This window comes from Ambystoma mexicanum, chromosome 11, assembly GCF_040938575.1.
Source record: "Ambystoma mexicanum isolate Mex_15411 chromosome 11, UKY_AmexF1_1, whole genome shotgun sequence".
NCBI lineage: Eukaryota > Metazoa > Chordata > Amphibia > Caudata > Ambystomatidae > Ambystoma > Ambystoma mexicanum.
Window position 1 is genome coordinate 770,159,163 of NC_090934.1, and position 20,749 is coordinate 770,179,911.

Sequence of the window (20,749 nt, forward strand, 5' to 3'; positions counted from 1 at the left end):
ACTAACGGGGTGGGGAGCACACACCAACGATCTGACAATCGGCGGTCGTTGGTCTCCATCGGAGTCCAAACTTCACATCAACCTTTTGGAGCTGAGGGCAATCAAACTAGCGCTGAAGGCCTTTCTGCCCTCTGTACAGGGAAAGAATTTCCTGATAATGACGGACAACACGGTGGCCATGTACTACCTCAACAAAAGAGGAGGAGTAGGGTCACTACCACTGTGCAGAGAGGCAATGCAGCTATGGTTCTGGGCAATACGAGAAGTAATCTCTCTATCGGCAATTCACCTAGCCGGAGTGAAGAACACGGCGGCAGATGCTCTGAGCAGGCAGAGCGCAGTCTCTCACGAGTAGGAGCTGGCTCAGGAAGTCCTTCTGGTGATCTTCGCCCTTTGGGGAACCCCTCAAGTGGATCTGTTCGCCACCGCGATCAACAGGAAGTGCGATCAGTACTGCTCAAGGGAATTTCCTCAAAGAGGAGCTCTGGGAGACGCAGTCGTAGTGGAGTGGAAGTTTCCACTGCTGTACGCGTTTCCCCCAGTCCATGTGATTCCTCCAGTAATCAATAGGTTGAGAAAGTTCAGGAAAACCATGATCCTAATTGCTCCGGATTGGGCCATGAGGACGTGGTACCCGGACCTTATAGACGTGTCCATCTGCTCTCCAATACGTCTTCCACAAAGAGAGGATCTTCTCTCGCAAGAGGAAGGTCGGGTTCTCCATCCAGAGGTCAAGACACTCAACCTTCACGCATGGTTTCTGAGAGGTTTAGATACAAGGATTGGGATCTTCCGGATGACGTAATGGAAGTCTTGCTTTCGGCCAGAAGGCCAGCAACAAAATCTTTGTACAGATGTTGCTGGAACAGGTTTAGTAACTGGTGCAAGGATAAGGATAAGGATGTGGAGGCTTTCTTTTTTCTTTTTTTTTTAATTTGTTTATAGTTACATAGTAACTTTTACAAAAAGATATCTTTATGAGTTAAAACAGCATATAATACAGCAGGTAATACTGCAGAAAATACCTAAAACATATTTTCTCCATACAAAAATACACATTTACCACATACATTTCCATTTCCTTTTCAGGTCAATTACAAATACAATCACTATACAACATACAAATTAAAACATGAGAAGAAAAAAAGAAGGAAAAGAATCATTTGTACAAGTTCTAGATCTCCATCACAGGGAAAAGTGTCTCTTAATGTTAATCATTTACCACTTGTTACACGTAAAATTTAAAGAGAGCAATAGTTCTTCAAGAACCTAACGGTGGCAATCTGTAGTTTGACTCTTTTACCGTGCAACATGTCTAACCACAGCAGCTCCAGATCCACACTTTAAGTGTTGGGTACATATTTACTAAAATGTCTAATATGTCATTCCTTAGACCATTACACTCAGTCAGTAGATGCTGCAGAGTCTCCCGCTTTACCCTTGCTTACAGAATTTACAGAGGGAGAAATCTTTAGTCTGCCCACCTCTAATGTCTGTTATTTGTCCTGTATTCAGCACATTAAAGCGGAATCGCATGTATGCCTGCCTCCATGATTTATCCGGAAATTTGATTAGGTAGGGTTCCAGCTCCCCCATCTTTTTACAATCAGATTCAATGTGTTTATATAACTTAGTCATTTTAACCTCTTGAACTGTTAGATTCCAGTCGGCGTGAAGCAATAATTTTTTTACCTTCATGGGGTTGGCAATAAGCATTTCTCTGGGGACCCCCAGATTATCAAGAACGTTGTTAGCTTCATCCAACATGTCCCTCAGATATTTAGACGTCGGAGCACCACTCCTAATCCCCCTGCCCATGATATCATATATGGTGTTTTTTTTTGCTAGTAATCAGTTTCCTAAATAAGGCCATTCTGCGCCATTCGATGGTACTTCGAATCGAATGTAATCCGAGCTGGTATCTTATTGCCGCCACTGGTACACACTTCGGCAGGCATTTTACCATGGATCTGAGGATTTTTGATTCGTACGCAGCCATCTTTTTTTCTGCACCATAACGGGGCTAGTTCTAGACCGCAGCAGAGCTGAGGCACTAGTCTATTTTTGTACAAGGGAATACACGGTATTAGCAAAAATATACCATATTTTGTGTCAATTTTACCTAATTGCGCTTTCATAGGGCCAATTTTCGCTTCCAGTAGAGCCCGAAAGTTTACCTTATTCTTGTTTCCAAACACCGGGTCTCCCAAATATATTATTGCCGACTTTATTGGTAATTTCTCGTGATTCAGGAACAGTGCATTCATTTTTTGTTTTTTCTTGTGAGTCAAACACAATATCACTGTTTTGGAATAGTTAATTTTAAGGGCATTTAAGTAAATATATTCGTTGAAGGCAGTTAAGATACGTTGAAGGCCTTTAGGGGTGTGATCAAAGAGGGTTGCGTCATCTGCGTAAGCGGTCCACTGAATCTTAGTACCCTCAATTTTAGGTGAATTAGTGACCAACTTTTTGAAACAAGCACCCAGGTCAGAAAAATATAAGTTGAATATTGTAGGGGCGTATATACACCCTTGCCTTAGGCCATTATTTACTTTAATTTCTTTTGAGAGATTTCCCTCCATGCTAAATCGGACCTTTAAACTAGAGTTTTGATGCATGTTATATAAGATTGATAAAAGAGAGGCTGGCATCCATCCCAAGGTTTGCTAATTTGGTCCACAGTATTGATCGATCCACTAGATCAAAAGCGGAAGTAAGATCAATAGATGCTAAGTATATTGGGAGATTTCCAGATGTCCAGGCCGATTTTTGCATGACATTAATTAATAAACCCCCAGCATCAGTGCCCATGTTCTTTCTGAAACAAAATTGAAATGGCGACAATATGTTATGTTGGTCCATCCAGCACCGAATATGCTTTAAAACAAGACTAGCGAATATCTTTGAATCGACATCCAACAGGGCTATTGGTCTATAACTGGTGGGAAGAGCCCTATCGCCTTTCTTATATATAGGTATAATATAAGACATTATCCAGCTGTTAGGAAGAAGATGTACTTTAACAATCTCTTTAAATAGGAAAAATAATATTTTGGCCCATAAATTAGAATTCCCCTTCATAACCCCGTTGCAAAGCAGATTCGGTCCTGGCCCCTTGATGGTGAGCTCTTTGCAATGATGTCTTCGATTTCTTTTACACAAAATGGAAAGTTCCATGTGGCGTTTTCAATAACTAACGGCGCGACCCATGCCACTCTCGGGGGGGGGGGGGCAATAAAGACTACTGAAATTACCTTCCCATTTCTCTGAGTTTATACATGAAGTTTGGGTCTTAATTTGATCTTGCCTACCGTTGTTAACCAAAACCCAGAATCTACGGGTAGTTACCTCACACAATGAACTGAGCATAGATTCTGCATCTCCCTGGTAAAGCTTTGCACGCAAGGATCTTAATTTATTTTTCCATTTGTTTTTTATGGCGTGGAGTTCCCTAGATTCCAGCTCAGTAAGGGAGATTGCATGACATCTACGGAATCCACGGAGTTCACGATTGCTACCTAGCTTGAGTGATTTCATTTCTTCAGAGAACGAATGCTTATGCCGTTCTTTACTTTGAGCCTTTTCATGTATTCCCGCCTTGCCTCTGATTACCAATTCTACGTAATTCTCAAAGGTATTGTGACAATAGATCTTCTTTTTTTCAGCATACACGTTATTTTGAAAATCGGCCTGGAATAGTATATTGACTTTCTCAATGTTTGTTTTGTGCCATGAAATTCTATTCAATTGGACAATCGCTGCGACCTGGATGCTCAGTTTTTGTGCCACACACTTATCAATGTCTACCAGTAGGGACATCTTTAGCATTTTATGATCACTCTCTTTCGTGTCAATCAAACCAAAGTCTTGAACAAGGTTAAAAGTATTCATGAAAACGAAAATGTAGTCTATAGTGGATGACCATCGCCCATTGGACCATGTTGATTTGTCCGCGGAGTCATCCAATAGTTCATTCACATTTAACATACCCCATCCTACCAAAAAGAGGGCCCATATATATCCCCCTGGAGACATTTCCGCTGGTCAGTTCTTCCACCAGTCAATCGGCCAAACCTACATTCATTATTACCTTCATCTAGACATATTTAAGAATTAAAATCCCCGAGAAGATAATGTATAGATCCTTGTTCATATCCTGACATTCATGAATTACCAAATCTATTTCATCGATATTGGCCTTTAGGTCGCATTCAGGTTGCCAGTATATGTTTATGATTAGAAGAAACATAGGAGAATTTTTGCAAGCTATTTTCACTAAGACGGCTATACAACCTTTGTTTATATGAAACTCCTTTTCAGTAGTAAAGTCTGTGTTATTCCTAATCCCAATTAATAGCCCCCCCCAGACGGTCTCTCCTTAGATTCTTTTATGGCGGGTTCCTGGAAAATGGTAAAGCCATCCAAATCAATTGCGGTATCTGCCCAAGTTTCTTGTAAACATAGAAACAAATGAGTCAAGAGTTCCACACACGTAACATGGGAGTACAACAGAGCTTGCGATCCCCTTGAGTTCCATGATAAGAGTGTAAGTTTCACGGTACTCTAGGACGTATCCTTCATACATTAGATCTTAGAAATTGATTCCCTCAAGGTTGATGCCAACCACCTCAACTCCGCCACCTATTCTGAGTGTGACTCAGCGGATTTATCTCTGGCTCCTTCTCGATCGTTTCTCATCTGCATCTCTCTAGGAAGACCTCCCCTCTCTCCTCCTTGTAGTTTCTTTGAACCTTGACTAAAGTTCACTATATCATATCCAAAACGTTGCAACGCCACTCCTTCAGTGAGGGCAAGTTCGTATGTTGCCCTTGAGTGCAACACGGTCCTGACATAATCGTATCTTGTTGGATGAATGTAGTCTGAGTTTAATGTCGCTAGAAGTAATTAGAGAGAGCCGGGGGATCTCGTTAAACAGTGACAGTATCCTGCTTCTGTTTAGAGCCGGAGGCGGTCCTGTTGTGAGCGTAAAATTGAATATGACACTAGGGTCATCAAAACATTTCGGCTCCCTCCACTCTCTTGGGTCTTCTGGCCAAGCACTGGATAGCCTTGGGTCTAGTCCCTCTGCCTTCTCGTGAACTCCTGACTCCCCCTCCCTAGTCTTTCCTCTCTCAATCTCCCTCTTCACTTCCTTGTGGTGATTATAGTCTCTATCTTGTTCAAGACCCTGCTTTATATTCCATAATTCGGCTATCTCCCGAATCCTCTCTTCGAAACCCTTCCTCTCGTTTTGGGGCTTGTATGTTGTTGTCCCACCATAATTGTGATCCTCCCTCCTGTCCCTCAAGCTATCTTGTGTAATTGTTAGGGCGGGCCCTTGTTTGTGTACGCTCTCCCGAGTCTCTGCCCTCTTCATTAGTATGAGCAATTAATTCCTGTTCCGTCAGTTTCCCTGGTTCCTCTTCTTCCACTTTCTTGTCCCTAGGAGACCTATGCTCTTCTCCCTCCAACCCTTGTTCGTCAGATAATAGAGATCCAGGTGGTAGAGGATGTCCATACTTGGATGGAATTCAAAGAATTTGCCTCTTGCCTCTTGTACCAATTTTTTAATATCTTCACTGGGTTTCATTGGCGGCACACTGCTGTTAACAGCCTCTATAACAAACCCTCCCATCAATTCTCCTTCCTCGGGCTGCTTTGAGCTGCTACTCTCGTTGGGGCAGTCTTTTGCCTGAATCACTGTTTTATCCTCTTCTACATTCCCTGCATTTTCCTGCACTTTCTCAACATTTGTTTTTTGCTTATTTTTTTCTACCAAAAAACTGCTGAATGCTCCTTTCTTCCTTGTATCCTTCTACTTTTCTTCCATTCGGTTTCTTTGAATCTTTTTTCTTGTTAACTTCAATTTTTCTGCGTTTAGAATTGCCCTTGCCCATTATTCCTTTGTGATTCATGGCTTCTGAGAGGGTAATCTTGGCTTCTCCATATTCCTGACCGTTTGTCTCCAATGGAGTGGCTTCTGTGCTGTCCAGGACCTCCTTAATTATTCCTTGTCTATCCGTCACTTCCTTCACTTCCAAGGCTATTTTGCTTTCTTCGTTTAGCTGGGTAAAGTCTAGGTGACCTCCCTCTGATGATATACAGCATATGTCTTTAAAGTTTGTGTTAGTATTTTTCATCTTGGGGGAGGGTTGATTTTTGGATTTTTTAGTTTCCGTTGTGTTAACCCCTTTCTCACTCTTCGCTCTTCTCTTAAGGGCCCTTGCCCGCATTTTCTTTTCTCTTCGTGTGATAACATACACAAACAGGGTCTCTACTTCAAGGGTTGCCTCGCCCACAGCGTTCTGCCTCTGTTCTTGCATTTTGGCCTCTTCATTTTCCATCGATTCCAAAAGTATCGAGAGACTATCAGGCTTGTTCCCTGCTAGCCGTTCTGAGTTACTTAATGGAGTGTTTTCTAGTTCCTCTAATTTTTTTTCACTTTCATTTTCGGCTTTTTTAATTTTTTCCTGATTGATTAATATCAATCTTTTTTAATTCATTCACATTTTCCCATATTAATTCCCCTTCTTTCACACATGGTTTGTTCTTTGTTTGGGTACTTTGATTATGGGTAATCATTTTTTCCCTTGGCGGATTTGTAAGGGATTTTTTTATGCTTAAAGCGTGTACGAAACCTTCCAACCTACTTAGTTTGTCTATACATTCGATCATCATGCATCTTAGTTCCTGTATCTCCCCATGCGCCCTTTCATGCCCTTTATCTAGAAGATTCAGGATCCTGGTAAATACAGAAAATGACTCCGGTTCATGCATGTTTTCATCCGTCTCAATTTCCTTACTATGCTGGTTGCGCATACTTTCCGCAAACTCTCCTCTCACAGTCAGAACGGTATTGGGTATTAATATCTCCACATATATGGTCGCCGTAAATAATATTGCCGGGAAAATGTTGTGGCGATATTATTTGGGTGACCATATATATGGAGACGGGAGCAAAAAAAATTGGGGTTTGCAGGGGTGTCCCCCGCATGTTCCATGCAATAATGTCGCCACAAAAAACGACAATTTTTCGGCAATATTTTTGCATGCCGATAATTTTGTGGCGGCATTATTACATGGAACGTCAGAACAGGGTGTGTCGGACTGGAGCATTTGTTCGTGGTCAACTTCTGTTCTCCCATTTCCCCACCTCTAAATAAGCCCATCGATGGGCACTTAATGTTCTCGCAGTGCTCCTCCCTACTTTCCATGGTGGATTTGTGTAGGTGCACATTTTCGAGTCCTCCTCCCCTCTCCCTAGCTGGCGTTGAAGTGCCCGTTGAAAGCCTGACCCTCCTATCCATTTCAGCAGACACCACATGTGCAGAAGGGACGTGTCTAGCAAGGGTGTAGTAGGCATGGAATCATCCATGTTTAGGGCTGATGGTCTTATGGATAATTCTTGCACGCTTAGAAAACTTTTCTGCGCAATCTCTTCAACGAGATCCATCTTTTGAAAAGACTCCATTTGGGCCTTTATCCGGTCACTTACAACGTTGGGTAGGGGCGGGAAGTCAATTCCACTTAATTCCCATTTATTTGTCTCCCCCACCCCCTGCATGTCGCTAATATATTCCTCGTTCATTTTGGGGGAACATGGGTTTGTCGTTGGGGTCTTAATTGTTTCTGTAAACACGAAAGTCCCACTTGCAATGATTATATTCTGCCTCTCAGTTTTATCTATTTTATTTAGCCTCTTAGAAAATTTTTGAGTCTCACATAGTGTGGGTGTCGTGCCACCCCTTAGGGATCCCACCATGCTCCAGATGAGAGATGAACCTCTCACTTAGGCGTCCGTTCGCATTAGCATCTGTTCTTTTGACCGTTGTGACATTTTCTCCCCCTCAAAATAGCAACATACTATTCACTGCAATCCTCTTTCTAGATTTAAAGATAAGTAGTCAAGTGCAGGGCGACTCAGTACAAACTAACTCTGCCTAATTATATATTGACTACCAAAACACCACCAAGTCTAGCAGATCACCAGCATCTTTTCCAACATAACTCTGATCCCTCAATCACACAGAGAGGTACAAATGTATTTTACACTCCTTTTTTGAACATAAAGTCACCCATGAAACAGAGAGACAATTCCCGCCCACTAATTCGTGGGTACAGCAACCAGGCTCCTAATAGCAAGCAACATACGCCAACGGCGTCTTGTGGAGATATGTTTAACTACCTGGTTTTGTTTAACCAGTGGGCCTTATGGGTCAGAGACTGTCCAGATACACAAACAGCATGCACATATACACAATATCTCCCTCAAAAGGTCTTTCTAAGTGCATCCCCTATAATCCCTAATTTACCTGATATTGAAGCAGATGCACATATAGTACGGTCACCCCCAAAGCTGCACGAAATCAGTATGATAGTGTTCCCTTTCAGAAGAATGTGTGGCCCCAGCGCCCCCGCGCATCGTGAACAGTCAACAGTACTTCCGTGTACGGTGTGCGTGCGCGGGGGCGCTGGGGCAACCTGTTATGAAGTGCAGGAGAAGGCGTCGCCACGCCAGGGGCGGAGCCGCGTGCTGAGGGCACACCTTAAAGGGAAAAACCAAAGCGTGTAAGAACACGTTTGTGTTACGTGGCTGCGAGCAGAAAGATTAGAAAAGGGGCGTAATGAAAGTGGCCACGTGGGGACAGCAAGTAGAATTCAGCAAACCCAACGTGCATGTGTCACGTGGGAACAATTATTAGAAAAATCTGTAGCAGCAAACACAAGGTGCGTATATCACGCAGAAGCGTAGATCACTTCAGTCTATAACAGAGTTCCACTTGTGAGCACATGCGAGAGACGGTCACCTCTTTTGCTTTCTCCAAAGTCAGGCAATTGGTGCAGCGTACAAAGACGTCCTTCACGGAGGCAAGACCACACTCGGCAGTCCCAGCGAGTTTCCAAACATAGTTGAGGATTGTAAATACGACTCCGGCAGCACCCGCCCACAGTCAACAGTACTTCGTGTACTTCATGGTGTGCGCGTGCGCTGGGGCAACATGTTATGAAGCGCAGGAGAAGGCGTCGCTACTCCAGGGGGCGGAGCCGCGTGCTGAGGGCAAACCTGGTGTTGCTGCTGTGCGGCAGGCACGGTCTTTGGCGTCTCTCGTCTCCTTCAGTACCAGGCAGCTCCTCTCACCTGCACTTTTCAATTGGCGCAGGTGGTTCAGATGTGGGAGTTAATCCGTATTTCTACGTGGGTCCTTATTTCCCAAAATGGTACGACATCAATGTCTGTACTGATTCGTACTCGGTGTACAACCGCTGTTATATTGGTTGGGTAATACTCTCTTGTAGGGAGTTTGTTTATTCTTCCCAGGTATGTTACTTCTACCAATCTGAACTGGATCGCATCCCGGGCCTATGAATTGCCTCATATCTGTCCTTCGTGCTGGTCCCTAATGCTGTTGGAATTACTTAGCACCCGCGCTCTACAGTTGTCGTCTTCATTTGTTCTAGCTATAGACTGGGACCCTTTTCAATGTGGCACTCCAGTGGTGCTCTCTTTTCTGTTACATCTAGCCAATCTGGGGCTCCAGATAGGAACAATAAAAGGATTCCTTGCTGCACTGTCCATTTTCAAGCGCACCTCGGAAGAGGTTTCATATTTCAAAATACCATTAATCATTCAATTCTTAAAAGGGCTTACTAATGTATACCCTCCAGTACCTTTTCATGTCCCAACTTGGGATTTAAATTTAGTACTAAAATGTTTGACTTGCACACCTTTTGAGCCTCTGCAGTCCTTTCCATTGAGGTTTCTAACACTAAAAACTGTCCTTCTTGTGGCCCTATCATCATCCCGCAGGGTTAGTGAACTTCAGGCTCTCTCATGCAAACTACCATATACTGTTTTTTATAAGGATAAGGTCCTTAAGGTTAAACCTTCCTTTTTACCAAAGGTAGTTTCGGACTTCCATTTGTCACAAAAATAATACTACCCACATTTTATCCTCCGCCTCATTTGGGCAAGGAAGAGGAGAGACTGCATAGACTAGATCCCAAGAGGGCTCTTAGTTTTTACATCTCAAGGATGTCTAAATTACGACAAGATGACCAACTGTTTGTGGGTTATACTGGTCATAAACTGGGTAACAAAACAGACCATATCCCGCTGGATCATTTTGGCCATAATTGAATGCTACAGATTGGCGGGAAAAGACCCACCAGATGGGCTTCAAGCCCATTCTACAAGGGGAATGGCTACTTCTGCGGCTCTAAAGAGGGGAGTTCCGGCTGCAGATATTTGTTCAGCAGCAACATGGAAAACAATGCATACTTTTATCAAGCATTACTGCTTGGATACTGCCTCCTCCAATGAGGGGTTATTTGCCAAGGCAGTTCTGCATTCTGTCCATGAAAACTGTAATTAGTACTCCCATCGCCAAAATTGCCACTGCTATGGGAGTCTATCATGAGATGAGGAATACATGGGAGGACACAATCCATTCGAAGAACAAGTTACTTACCAACTGTAACGTTCTTTCGACTGGATGTTCCTCCCACATATTCCTCATCGACCCTCCCATCCTACCCCGCAGTACAGTTTACGTTTTCTTACACTTTCCTCTCACGAAGAATGTGTCTGTCATGGGGCACGCCTGTTCCTCCTATATGTTCATCGAAAAAACAGAACTGAAGCAACGGGCGCGGCTCGAGCTATTTATACCATCGGTGACGTCGACAGAGTACGGAGTCCGTCGAGGGACAATCGACGCCACAACCTCGAGCATAGCGCCCTCTGCCGAGAATATTTTTTTACGAAGCAGCGAAGGTGGAGATAACGATTTATCATAAGATGAGGAATAAGTGGGAGGAACATCCAGTCGAAAGAACGTTACAGTTGGTAAGTAACTTGTTCTTCTGCTGACTTCTTCTACAGACACTTTGCCACACACTTCGCACCAGATCTTTTCTCTGTCGGATGGAGAAAGCACACATTTAACCCTTGGGAAAGAAATAAAAGAATGCCTAAAAACGAAGTCCATCTTAATTAAATACCAGAGCACCTATTTTCATGCTCTCTGTAAAGCACCCTGCAGTACGTGCATTAAATGCATTGATGTATAGACCTAAAAAGAGGATCCTCAAAGTACATGTTACGATTAGAGCTTTTTATAATCTTAGACAACCAGCACTGTACACTTTTGTTTAATGTCATATTCAATTGATAGGTTACAGGCAAGGGATACGTTATTTTTTTTGTTGCAACTTGCTGCTTAGCTTTTTTTCTGCAGTTTCATACACTATCTAACATCAAGTATATACGTGGGTGATATGTTTTTTCTCTTTGATTTTTAATAGCTTTGCATGCCGAAAGGACTTTCCTTCAAGACTCAAGCTGACCCAAGAGATCCTCAGTTCCACTCGTTTATTATCACTCGTGAAGATGGCTCAAGAACATTTGGATTTGCACTTACATTTTATGAGGAAGTTACCAGCAAACAGATTTGTAGTGCAATGCAGACATTGTATCACATGCACAATGCGGAGTATGATGTAATTCATACTCCATCTACCAATGGCAAAGACCTTGATAGCAGCCTAGACGATTGTAATGAAATCCCGGTATCAAAAATGCAACGGTTCAATTCTTATGACATTTCCCGAGATACCTTGTATGTCTCCAAATGCATCTGCCTCATTACTCCAATGTCGTTCATGAAAGCGTGTAAGAAAGTACTTGAACAACTCCACCGTGCTGTTACATCACCTCAGCCACCACCACTACCCTTAGAAAGTTATGTATACAATATCCTATACGAGGTCCCGCTTCCCCCGGCTGGGAGATCGTTAAAGTTTTCTGGTGTATATGGACCAATTGTATGCCAGAGGCCAAGTACCAGTGAACTGCCACTGTTTGACTTTCCTGTTAAAGAAGTTTTTGAACTACTTGGAGTGGAAAATGTGGTGCAGCTTTTTACTTGTGCTCTCCTAGAGTTTCAGATACTGCTTTATTCCCAACGTAAGTATAGATTTTATTCTATTTTGAATTATATGTAACATTTTTTTCTATTGAAACTATGTAATTAATGTAATGACCACATGCAGTTTATTGCAGAAGCGACGGAAAATTGATCCATTGTACATTGAAATGCAAGTTGTTAACACAGAAGCCCACAGTGTGTACGTCTGTCTCACAAAATATTATACTATAACACCCTGTGTGTAAAGTGCAATTGCAAGATATAATTGTGTATACTAAGACCTTTTTGTCTGTGCACCAATTCCTACAGTGTTTTACACCTTGATAAAAATGGTGTTCCTGAGGTTTCGGCTCAAAGAATATTTAAATTACCACAAAGACTGAAACAAACAGTGATAAGCAAGAGTTAAAATTGGATCCTGTGTACAGGTCGTCATCAATTGAGCAGGACAGTTTCGGCAGAACAGGGTGCTAACCATAGTGTGCAGCAAATCTGTCTTCAACATGAGTATGAAACTGCCTTTTTTCCCATTAGGATATTAAAAGAAAATGTTCTCCCGTTCTCCTGCTGTCCCCCCTGCCAAACCTGATTGGGGTGGTGCTGCACTTCCAGGAAGGCAGGCCCTGAAGCATTTCTAAAAGAGGTCCTGCCACTTTAAAGCTTTTAGAATGGGATTTGTGCATTGCGTCCCCTCATGCACAGTCCTAATAAGTGTAAATAGAATGTCGGACCGTTACCCTGTGTTGATGGTTTTTCGACTAATTCTGCTCTCTGTCACCTTCCTCCTTTTCTGTCTGCTGTGATGACAAGTCACTGCCCTGGTCACTCTTAGTGCAAGTGTTTTTTTCCCTTGAGCCTTTTTTTATACTCGTTTAGATGATGCTTTAGCAGCACATTTCAAAGCAGTGGTTTGGTTGCACTGCTGTATGTCTTGGTGACCATACGTTTCAAGGTCCGTCATTTGTTGGTGTTCATATTGGCGTTTGCTTTCTCATTGTCTGTCAGTAGGGGAAATAATTAGCTGCTTGCCAGCAATCAAGCCCGCTCAATTATTAGTTGCGTGCAGAGACTGGCTGTCTGCTGGAGTTATGCTTGGAGTGCTCACTTAAACCAACGTCTGCCTGGGTATCAGAAGTGTTAAAGGACATATGTTGGGGAAACAGGGCAACTTTAATGCAGTATCGCACAGAAAATAATCACCTTTCCCACTACCAGCAAGGTTGCTTTATGCTTAATTGAAGTGTCGACATCCTCTGCTACTATTGCATTAATGACAGATCGCTCACTATGAAAGTTCAAGCTCCAGAGTTAGTAACTCATCTGAAGGATTGCGTGCACTGCGATCAGCACTTATCAGTATTTCAAGTAGCTCCCCTAGCTAAGCAGCTAAGCAGGCATTTTGGGTGCCATGTTTGGCATCTGCCTGTTTCCTCCTTTTCACCCACTAGTCCCATGCAAAGCAGCTTCTTCAGCTGCCTATGGGTCCTTCACCTTCAACAAACAGCAATTGGCACTTCACCATCTTGTACCACAGTGAGTGTAGGCCCACTACACAGGTGCAAGGAGGCAGTTTTCCCTGTGTTCTTTTGTAACAGTGCAAGAAACCTCACTTTTCCCGCATAAAGATATTTGCAGTTTTTGGTTTTTCACTGTGTAATATAATAAATGTGACTATGTGCAGTGCAATTGTTGCTAGAGTTGAAAAACCTAAATCATTTTCTGGAACTGCACTCCTGATAATGTATTGATTTTGACCAATACGAGAGGATCCACATCCAATGTTGAATGTTTGAAAGTTGTGTGAGCCGTCCTGGGGCACAAAGCTGTAGATGTTGCTCAGCAGGTTGAGTGTCAGTTGATGTGCTCTCATGTTTTCCGAAAAGTCTGTAAATCCTATAACTTTTCTCCTAACCATTCCTCACCAAGTGTAAACCGAGGTTCACCTAGTAGGCATCAGTAATCCATTGTTCCCCTTTCATTGCCACTTATGATGAGTCTTCTCCTTTAATCCTATTAGAAGTATACAGGGCTCATTACAGGTTGGCCGGAGTGCTAATAATTAACGTATACTGGCACATTACTGCACCGGCCAACTACGAGTTTTCCGGAAAGGTGGCGGATGGACCTCCCGCTAAAAGTGGGAGGTCGGTCTGCCACCTTACCGGCAATAATAGCAGGTATCACCGGCATTGTTGACACCAGCAAATTTCCCAATGGAGTCCAATGGGACGCCACGAAATAAAGACGTACATCGTCTACCACGGCTCGTAATCTGCTGGAAATACCACCGGACAGAGTCATGGTATCAGTATTTCCATTTGTTGATATTCTTTCAGATTTACCGCCAGAATGGCGGCAAACTCTTAATGACCCCCTGTGATCCAATGACGGGGAGCAAATCCCACTGCATCCAACTCCCTCAACTTCTGTCTCCACCTGTCTATCTTGGAATACTTCTACCATATTTCAGAATTTCATTGCTGGGCCCCTGACATCTGTGATGAATGTTGAAGGCTGACATTGTTACAGTGAAACAGTTGTACATAGACTTTTGCACAATTCTCTTGCTAATAGGTTTTGATTCGCTGGATGAATTTGGATGACATTTTCCATAAAGAATGTTTGCCAGGTGACTTCCTACCTTCCCCCGCCCCCCAACTGGACATTTTGGTAAAGATTTGTTAAAATTAAAAAGTAATTCAAACAAAAAAATGCTGTTTTGGGCATGCTCCCATTCATTGTCTGATAGAGAAAAAGTGCAATTTGTGGGAAGCCATAGAGCAAAAACGTGTCAAGTAGTTTTAAAAATATTCAACAGAGAAGGGTGTGCCCCCTGCTCCCAAAAACCTTTATATATTTCCCATGGTGCTCAAAGACGCTATTTGGTAGAGGAAAAAGCATGCAATCATATCACGCTAAAATAAAGGTGGGGTGGGGAAGAGGACACCATGTGAAGTTGCGGATGGTCTGGGAAGCCAGTTACAGTTAGAACATTTTTTACTTATTGAGGTAATACTGGGGGAATCTCATGAGAATAGTGAGTGTTTACACCTGCAGTGATCACATTTACTAAGCAGGGGGCTATGGGTCTTGCACTCACAATGCATGTAAGTCCACCATAACTATGTGCCCTGTGTTGCCACAGTGATGACATCACAGATGACACTAATGATGACATACATGACATCACTAATGAGATCAAGAATTACATTGCATAAGACATTAAGAATTTTATATTCGAATATTTTTGTTGACCTCTTTTGATACATATTTTATTGAATTTAACAATAGTAACAACATGACATGGAACAATACACTGATACAGAAGTATGATATGATTGTGTGACTCATTCAATTAATGCGTACAACTTACCAATGTATACAATTTTTAAAATAAAAATATCTAGCGTTCTACAAATGTTTTACATTTAATGTATTAGTAAGCAATTACAATACCTAATTGCAGGGAAAGTACCTGAATCAGGTAAAGCTATTTCATTTATTTCAAACATAATATAATAAGTATATGTAGTAGTCAAAAAATAAGGATAGAAGTAGAAACATGTTTAATAGTGAGGGTTATGAAAATAGCCAGTGTTTACATTTAAATGTACAAATCGTACTGTAATAAAATTAAATGAACACAATCTTTTCTAAATGACAAGTTTTATATTTGCACATAAAAGAAAGTACATGCTCGTGTGCATTGCGTGAGTATAGAATCTAAGAATTAAACATTTGGCTAATCTACAAAAAAAATCAGTTACTTACACTACATAATTGTGTACCGTACACTACATTTAAAGAAACAAGGGCAGAATACAATTTACTGTGCAAGTATGAAATATGTACATATATTTTGTGTAACAAAACAGTTGTCATATTTAAAAATGTAATTAATCATACTAGTGATATCAGTGATATCATTTATGATGTCATTAGGGACACTGGCAGTGATGTCATTCATGATGTCACCAGTGATGACATCTGTGGTGTCATCCTTGTGGTAATATACTGCGCAACACGGGGGCATAGTTAAGGTGGATTTGCATAAAATGAGAACGTGAGATTTCTGTTTTGTTGCGTTGAATCTCATCATCTTAACTTACTCTTTTAACCAAGGTTTTTTCACTGAATGTTTTATATATATATATATATACTAATCAAATGTTACAACTGAAGGTCTGACAAAGGTCCAGCGTGTGACGTGAGGAAGTTTTGCACAGTATTTGGCCATGATTAAATGGGTAGTTTTCATCAAGTGGGCATGCTGAAACAGGTATAACATAAATCACTATTCGTCTAATTGGCCTATATCGGTGCATTGCCGCAGACCCTGTCCACAACTGTCCCAGTCAATATGCTGCATCCACGTGTCACCATGCTGCTCATACCACCAGGCACCCTGCTGTTAAGTTACACACTTGAATGCCACACTGATCATGACATCCTCCACTGCAGAACTAGTGCCATCACATCAGACACAACGTTGTCCCCGACTTTCCAGGTTCTAGTAATTCCTGGAAATGGTGTGAACATCTAGGTATATTATGTCAATCACTAGCAAATTATTTTAGCAACTTTAGCATTTGATGGCAGTCGTTGTTCAAATTTGTGAGTACCTGGGCAAATGATTATTCCATCTGGCAATTTGGGTGAGTGTGTGGACATTTGGTGGTAAAATATGCCATGTGCTGTGACGAGTTGGGAGATAAGTGACGAAATCCTGTATTTTTTATGTTTAGATCTTTTTATTAGCATTTATAAAGACCAACTTTAATGCATTCTTTTGCATAACTCTTCTCTATCATAGTTCCTTTGATTTAGAACAAAAACAAGCAAATCAACATCAACATGCCAAATGTTCTGTCCCAGAAGACAGTCGTAGATCCTGTATATTTTGTGAATAAATTTGGTATCATGTCAGTACCTGTCAAATTATGCATAACTGGTCATATAGGGGCTAATTCACAGATGAGTTTTAGAATGGCAAAAACCCATTGGAAAACGGTCTGTGATTTTGGCCCATAATGTTAATACCAGGACATATTAAGGCACTGCTGTTATTTGGTGCATGTACTTGCTCATACAATGGCAATAGCCGCATTTAACGTGAATGCCTGGGATATCATGGCAATACCTGTTACGTGCTAGCATCACTTGGGAAATGATTTGAATATGTGAACATGCCATGAACTTTTTTTAAAAACGAGAATACCCAATTGTATGCTGGCAAGACCTGTCATGATGACAATAGCTACCGCATGTGGCTACATGTGCATTTCATGTAATAACTGGCAAATTATGGTGATACCTGGACATATTATGGCAATAGCTTGCAAACTATCTGAGTACCCGCGTATATGATTGGAACTCATGGTATTATTATTTGGGTTTTTGGTTTATTTTACTTTCATAGCATGTGTGCCATCAAAGCCACTTCAAAGAGACAATCTAAATAATACAATACAAACTATACAAAAAGTCCTGACTTTTGTTTTGCACATGATTGTTCCACTAGTCTATTATAACATCTTTTGTTGAATTCCCACTTGACACTTCACACATTTGAGTGTCAAGTTGGGTCCTTGTTCCTAACCATTGGTACTGGTTGTTTATAAAGCTTCCTCAAGCATTTTAGAGGAAAATCAAGGCCATGTTGGCCATCACTGGTTTAAATAGCGCTATGAAAGCTTAAACTCTTTGTAGACGTGCTGGAACCAGAGCCTTCGTCTACTTCAGTTCCCTCTTCTGAGCACTGGATGATTACAAATAGGGTTCTAAGTTAAAAGAAATGCATGAAAAGTGCTTCAGGGCGTGTGAAAAAACATTTCATTTATATAACCAGCAGCTCGTCATCCTGATTGGTTGTGGGTTTTACTTTGCTTGATAATTCCTCTATAATGAGATAGATTCTTTGTTCATTCTGATGTTATATGCTGTTTCCCCTGCACAGCGGTTTCATACTCCAGTGTGAGTATCTCTGTTTCCTCCACTGTATTTGTCCTCTGAAAGCGTAGCGTTTGTTTTCACTCCGGATTCTAATCCTCCTGCTAAGAACGCTTTCTACTTTATGGACGTTCGGGTACCCAGGTCACTTGTATTCAATGTTAAATACTCGTACAACGCTCTGTTCTATTCAGATTCACGAGCGTGCTGTTTCAGCCTATTCCCTTAGTGTAATGGAGCATACTCCAGTTCCAGGTTTCTCACTCACTTTAAAAAAAATGTGTTTGCATTTCTTATATAGTACAAAAATGACACCATTCTCCTCCCTCCCCCAAACTCCCTGTAGCCCCCTTCCCACCCTGCCCAGTTTGCCAAATTGCCTCATCTCTAGTGACGAGTGTACTACCATCAACTATGTACAAACCATATTAATAACTCAAGCAATGCCCAGTATGCGCAGTTTCTGCGGACATTACATTATAATCCTTATGTAAAAAGACTAGCACCTCTTTCCAGTCCTTGGAGAAAGCAGTGTGGTCCCTTTGTATTGAGTACATCATCCATTCCATCACTAGAAAGTTCCAAACATTGGTGAACCATTCCGTAATGTGAGGGGTTTCTTTCGTTTTCCATTTTTGAGCAATCGCTAACATTGCAGCCAATTGCAGTATTACATATGCCTTCTGAGTAGCTTTTGGTTGCTGCCTAAAGTCCTCTTCCATCAGCATTAAAATTAATGTACGCTGCGATCTTACCTTCTGCAAGGGAAACATTTCTATAATATGTTTATTCACTGCTTCTCAATACTGAGTCAACGCTGGGCAGCTCCACTATATATGATGCCAATGCCCCATCCCTTCACAATCCGTCGAACATTTATCCGACAGTGATAGTTTCATTTGCCCCAGACAAGCTGGAGTATAATGCCATTGCACCATTATTTTGTACCAGAATTCTCTGGTGTGTATTGATCTGGTGAATTTGGGAAATTATTTTCCACAGATTTACCCATTCTAAGTCTGAGATCTCTTCCCCCAGGGTTATTTGCCAGCAGTGCCTGTAGCTAGACGTTCCTTTAACTTCTTCCTCCCCCATCAGCTTCTTGCTCCCCCATATGTAAATTCGAGATAAGAGCTTTGTCCCTGAGTCGGATGTTAGAACATTTTCTATGGGTGTTAATTCTCTTACCGCTGCGGCCTGTACCGGTGGGGCAAGTAATCCGGTGTCACTTGAAACAATTGGAATCAAGAGTTGTCTGATAGGCCCAACTCTTGCTTACATTGTAAATGATTTAACCTCCTCCTGGCTGAAACATATCCCTAGGTTTTACACAGCCTGCCAGTTTCCCTTCCTTAAATGCAATAGGCTCCCGGGTAATTTGCGGATGAAAACATATAGGGTTGAGTGGGGAGGGATATGTTGTCCAATTATACTTTTTAACTGCTACGTCCCATGTTTCCTCTGTGACACCCATAATATTACTTGCATGATGTTGGCCGGGTGGCCTTTTTTATGCAGCCATAATACTGTCTGGAGTCCCCCACTGCCTGTACCATCTGTATCCATCTTTTCTCCACCTCGCCAATAGACCATTCTTTAATCACCCTTATTTGGGCTGCGCAACAGGATTAAAAAAAATTAGGAAGTCCCATCCTGCCCCTTTCCGTTGGAAGCATTAGTGTGCTAAGTGCGACCTGCAGGGTTTTATTCTGCCATATGAATGTTGGTATAGCTCTGTGTTCTGTGAAAAAACAATATGGGTACCCTGACCGGTAGTGGTTGGAAGATGTATAAAGTTTTGGGGAGGGTGAGCATTTTTTTAGTTTATTCTACCCAATCATGAGGTAGTGTGGGTGTCCCACCTCTTTAAATGCTCTTCTTTTGCGTTTAACAATGTGGGATAGTTAGCTGCGTATAAACCTTTAAGTGTAGATCTTATTACTACCCCAAGTAATTTTATTCCTGCCCACGCTTATCCAAGTTGTTGTGAGTTCCTGTAGGTCCAGCATTTCCAATGGTGACAGGGATACATTTAAGATCTCAGATTTGGCTACATTAATCTTTAATCCTGCCACCCTGCCAAAGTTCTCTAGTTCCCGGGTGGCCGTCTGCAATGGCTTAACTGGTTCCGTTACCATAAGTAACATGTCATCGGCATATGCCATGATTTTATGGGAAATGCCGCCAAAATGTATCCCCTTTATGCCCTTTGTCTGCCAAAATGTTGCCAATAGTGGTTTATTTGTTTGTTTGTTTGTGGAGTGCATATAGCAGGGGTAACAGTGGGAGACCTTGTTTGGTTCCCTGTTGCAAATAAATAAGGGGAAATATGTGGCTGTTATTGACAATCATACTGTTTGTTGGGTTATTATAATTAGCTTTGATCATTCCTATGAATTTTAGTCCAAATCCCATCTGAATTAAAGTTAAAAAAAGAAATGACCATTCCACACGGTCAAAAGCCTTTTCTGCGTCGATACAGACAAGCACTGCTGGGATCTGCTTCTTTTCCACTTGCTCCAAAATATGGCACACTCTTCGGATATTATCATGCATCTGCCTATGTTTTATGAAGCTGGTTTGGTCTGGGAGAATAAGGGAGGGCCATCTGGTCCTGGTGATTTGTTCAAGGTAAGATCCTGGATAACCCGGATTACCTCATCCTGAGTTATAGGTGCTTCCAATAACTCTGTCGGCGTTAGTTGAGGAAGGGTAACTGACTCTAAATATTCTTGTTGCGAATGTATAACTGGAGCTTCTGATTTATACAAATTAGAATAGGAGTGCAATTGTTAGAGAATATTAGTAGTTTTCAGAGGTCAGCTCCCCTGAGGGCAGTTTAATCTGAATAATCCTTGATTCTGCTCTCT

At 41.8% G+C, this 20,749-nt stretch overlaps 1 protein-coding gene across 5 annotated transcripts in view; it reads left to right on the plus strand.

Annotated features, from left to right (window-relative positions):
- Nucleotides 1-20,749, plus strand: part of DENND5A (DENN domain containing 5A) — a 2,487,481-nt gene that overhangs the window by 188,803 nt on the left and 2,277,929 nt on the right. For all 5 annotated transcript variants that reach the window (XM_069623676.1, XM_069623672.1, XM_069623674.1 and 2 more), the window contains one exon: nt 11,308-11,968. In XM_069623676.1, the coding sequence (XP_069479777.1) occupies nt 11,308-11,968 (661 nt within the window). The remainder of the gene's footprint in view (nt 1-11,307; nt 11,969-20,749) is intronic.